General features: G+C 31.2%; 1 protein-coding gene across 1 annotated transcript; it reads left to right on the forward strand.

The window, feature by feature from the left end:
• On the forward strand, positions 1 to 4,263 carry LOC137819266 (vacuolar cation/proton exchanger 3-like). The gene is made up of 12 exons (XM_068623060.1): positions 1 to 371; positions 1,419 to 1,486; positions 1,643 to 1,671; positions 1,752 to 1,948; positions 2,071 to 2,283; positions 2,378 to 2,506; positions 2,855 to 2,971; positions 3,130 to 3,183; positions 3,274 to 3,390; positions 3,472 to 3,562; positions 3,652 to 3,716; positions 3,807 to 4,263. The coding sequence occupies exons 1-11, from the start codon at positions 117 to 119 to the stop codon at positions 3,711 to 3,713; spliced, it is 1,332 nt and encodes a 443-aa protein (XP_068479161.1). The 5' UTR covers positions 1 to 116; the 3' UTR covers positions 3,714 to 3,716; positions 3,807 to 4,263.
• Positions 4,264 to 4,673: the final 410 nt, after the last annotated feature.

Genomic DNA, 4,673 nt, shown 5'->3' on the forward strand with positions numbered 1-4,673 from the left:
ACTATTACACACTCTGATCCACACACTCTCACACTTGTCTTCACGTGAAATTTTTTAGTTTTTTTATATTCAAATTTCTTGTCATTGAATAGTACAAAGTTTTCAGGTGTTTGAAAATGGAGGTGATGGAGAATGGTGGTGCAAACTTGAAGGGGTTGAGCAAGGAGATGAGACATGGAAGAACAGCACATAACATGTCATCTTCTTCATTGCGCAAGAAATCTGACCTAACTCTTGTGTCTAAGGTTAGTTCTGGTCCTCTGAAAAATCTGCTGCTGAACATCCAAGAGGTTATTTTGGGAACCAAACTTTCCATTCTCTTCCCTGCTGTTCCCATTGCCATTGTTGCTCAATGCTATGGATTTGCAAAAGTGAGTTCTCTTCTTGTATATTTCTCTATACTCATACCATTTTTTACTTTACAACTCTTTGCTGTGATATTATTACCTCATAAGTTTGAACTATGCTATGTATTATCATATGTGTAAGTGAATATTATATTTTTTTTTATAAATTATAAAATTTAAATATGTATCCAATAATATTAGTGAGATGTTCCATGACTCCTTTATAATTTCTCTTTTGAACCAACCTTGTTTTGTTTTATAAAGGGTATGGTTGAAAAGAAAGAAGTTACTGCATGAATGTAAATTGACACTGATTATTTCTACTCTTCATTCTCTTATTGAACATACAAATGCAGGGTGTGAGTAAATTATTATATATTATGGGATGGTTTAGTCAAATTGTATGAATTATTTATTTAAAAAAGTAAAAAGGTTTAAGATAGTTCTGAGTGTTATAGATTGACCCACCACAGTACATATGTAATGATCTAAAATCTAGAACTCCTTGTCTGGTTGGTACAAAAGAAAGTACAGATGTTAAAAGTTTAAAAATGACACATGGAATTAAAAATATTTTTAATAAAAATCAAATCTCCTTTCTATTTTTTGTTTCAATCAAATGCATCTTTATTAGTTTTTTTTTACTCTCACTCCTCTTCTTTCTTCTAATTTTTTTTTTCATTTTCTCTCTCTTCTTATTTTTTTATGTGTACCACATGATCTTCTTAATAAAATTTCTGTAGGTAAACCCTTTTAAGAGTATACTTTTGGAATATAATTTATATTATTACTTGTAAGATTTAAAAAAAATTAATTCTTTAATGTTCTTTATTTAGCTTTATATATATATATATATATATATGAGTTTATTTATTAAATTTGTCTTCCTAGTTTTGTTCCAGTGAGGTAAATAACCAATGTGTACATGGGTTAGAGTACTTTTTTGTTAAAGGGAGACAAATTATTAAAGTATCTATGTGTGGACAAATACATAAACTTTTCTTTCTGGAAAAGTGTAGTGTTCAGAGGTTGAATTATGTAATGATAATCACTCTCTTTTGTTGCCTACAGCCTTGGATTTTTGCTTTGAGTTTACTGGGGCTTACCCCACTTGCTGAAAGACTCAGTTTTTTGACAGAGTAAGAAAACCATTATTCAGTGTTTAGAGTTGGATTCTACATTAATCATTATTGATAATTCTGTAAATATTTTCTTCACCCTTTTATGTTTTTTTACTGATTCTTTCTTTCATTCATTCCTTTGGTATTTGGTACTTGGTACTTGGAAATTGGCAGACAGATTGCTTTTTACACTGGTCCCACAGGTACAACTTAGTATCCACAACTGTATGTACTACAATAACATGTTTTTTTTAAGTCTTATTTTTGTTTTTTTGAGACACAGTGGGAGGACTTATGAATGCAACATGTGGGAATGCTACAGAGCTCATTATAGCAATTTTTGCCCTTAGCCATAACAACATTGCTTTGGTCAAATATTCTCTTCTGGGTTCTATAATTTCTAACCTTCTTTTGGTTCTTGGAACCTCTCTAATCTGTGGAGGCCTTGTAAACCTTAGGCAGGAACAGAAATATGATAGAGTAAGACCTTTCAATGCATTCAAAACTTTTACCTAGTTTTGGTTCTTGTTCTTCTTTTTGAGGTGGAATAATAACGACCAGTGCTAATCAGAGGGTTGAATGTTTTGCAATGCTTCTTGCAGAGACAGGTAGATATGAACTTGCTTATGCTATTTGTGGCATTGCATTGCCACTTGCTGCCAATGCTGTTCCATTATGCTGGTGCCTCAGAAGGTGTTGCTGCAGAATCATCTCTGCAGTTGTCAAGGGCTGCTAGTGTTATTATGGTGATAGCATATTTTGCCTACCTTGTGTTCCAGCTGTGGACTCACAGACAACTCTTTGAAGACCCGGTTGTAAGATTTCTTTGATTTTGAAATGATGAGGCTAATCTTGATTCCTCTTCATGTCAAATATGTGAATAGTAATTATCATCATGCATTTTTGCAGGAAAATGAAGAAGAGGGTGACAATGATTCAGATGAAGCAGTGATAGGATTCTGGAGTGGGTGTGTTTGGCTGGTTGGGATGACTGTGATCATTGCAGTGCTGTCTGAATATGTGGTGCAAACAATTGAGGTAATTCACTTCTTTTTCTTTTTTGAGAGAAGAAAATATTATTTTCCCTCTCTTATATATACATAGGTTATGGAACAATGTTTTTGTCAAATAAATATTACAAAATTGCAAAGTTAAACATTTTTGTTATGTTAATAAAAAATAATCTTAGCTACTATTTTCAAAGTATGAAAACCTGTAAATGTCAGTGTAAAAAAATATTTACATTTACAATATGCTTTATTTGAATTCATAATATATTATATGAAAAATGTGAATCTGTTTTTTTTATCACTGTTTTGTTGTCTGTATATCATAATATGCTATAATATCAGCAGATAGTGATGAAAAAAATGTGAAATTGAACAGGATGCATCTAATTCATGGGGTTTGTCTGTTAGCTTCCTCAGCATAATCTTGCTTCCAATAGTTGGAAATGCAGCTGAACACGCTGGAGCAATCATATTTGCTTTCAAGAACAAACTGGTATCAAGTTTCATGAAATTCTGATACTTTTCTTTCATTAAATTAATTGCTTGAAACTATGATTGAAATCATTTGCCAGCATTCTTATATGTTTAGATTGTTTCATATTTGAACATGTGAGTTAACTTCCTTAGACTAACCAAATGATGTTACTGCAGGACATCTCCTTGGGTGTTTGTTTGGGTTCTGCAACTCAAATTAGCATGTTTGTGGTAAGCATTCACCTTAAAAAAATGGATGTTTCCATTCTTTATAGTTAGATCAGTAAAAGTTTTCATTAACCAGATGTGATTACTATATAGGTTCCCCTTTGTGTGATTGTTGCTTGGATTCTGGGAATAGAAATGGACCTGAAGTTCAACCTCCTAGAATCTGGTTCTCTTACTTTGGCAATAATAACCACAGCCTTCACATTACAGGTATACTAATTTTGTAGAAACATCACACTTTGATTTGGTATATATCTTGATTCAATATTTCTTCCATGGATATCATTGTAGGATGGAACTTCTCACTACATGAAAGGCCTTGTGCTCTTCCTGTGCTACATTGTTATTGGGGCATGCTTTTTCGTACAAAAAACACCCTCCAGTAAGCATAATAAATGTTTCCAATCTATATATTTATGCACTTTCAGAAATTATAATTCATGTATAAATTTTTGTCACTCTTTTTCCCAGACAAAAACAATGCTTCTAACATAGTTCTTAAATCAGCAAGGGGAGCAGTTTTTGGAACTTAATAGGTAACTTCATGTTTTCTATACACATGCAGATATAATCTTTTGTATGCAGTCAAGAAGTCTATGAAATTAACTACAGGGATTTGATTGCAGGCATTAGTATTTTGGTGTCTGAGATAAACAGATGCAGCATCCAAACATTGAACAAGATTCAATGGATTTGTTATTTGTTCATTTGTCATCCCCAGCCAAAAAGCTGAAGAAGTTTTGCATGCAGCAGCTTGCAATTAATATATTTCTTTTTCAAGATTTCCATCGCATAATTTAATATTGACAGAGTTGTGTTGTGACATGATTCCCAAATAAAATGAGAACTGTTATTTGGAATCTGTGGTCACATAAGAAAGAGTTTTTCCTCATCATTGCCATCTTTTTTAAAAGAAAAGGCAGAAGGAGCCACTTTTTGGTTTTCCATATAAAAGAGTGAAAAACAGTGAAAAAAAATGTAAAAACACAGAACTGACATACATTATGAGCTACAACATTAATGGTGTATTTGGTAAGAAGAAAGATTTCAATGTATTTGTCAGGATTTTGAGTATTTGGTATAGGTGATTAGAGTGGATTTGTGGAGAAATGATGAATTGAGAAAAAGTTAGGTGGGAGATGAAAGTGATGGATTGGTGGATAGTTTGTTTGAATGACAATTTTTTCCCATTTATTTACTGTGTTTTTCTTTATTTTTTAATAAATAATTCTTTTATTTTTTCAACTAATTTTTTGAAAAAAAATGTTTATATTTTAATATATACATAAAAGGTAATTTTGAATTTACATAAAAAATCCTATCATCAACCTTCATTAATTTAATCGAATTAATCTTATATACCAATAAACTTGGCTCAAAATCTTTATATGAAAATTCTATTATAATAATATATTAATATAAATATCTTTATAATAATATAAATGGATGATTGATGAATAAAATTGAATTGTCATTTGATTTAATATTTAAAT

Source organism: Phaseolus vulgaris, chromosome 10 (genome assembly GCF_000499845.2).
Source record: "Phaseolus vulgaris cultivar G19833 chromosome 10, P. vulgaris v2.0, whole genome shotgun sequence".
NCBI lineage: Eukaryota > Viridiplantae > Streptophyta > Magnoliopsida > Fabales > Fabaceae > Phaseolus > Phaseolus vulgaris.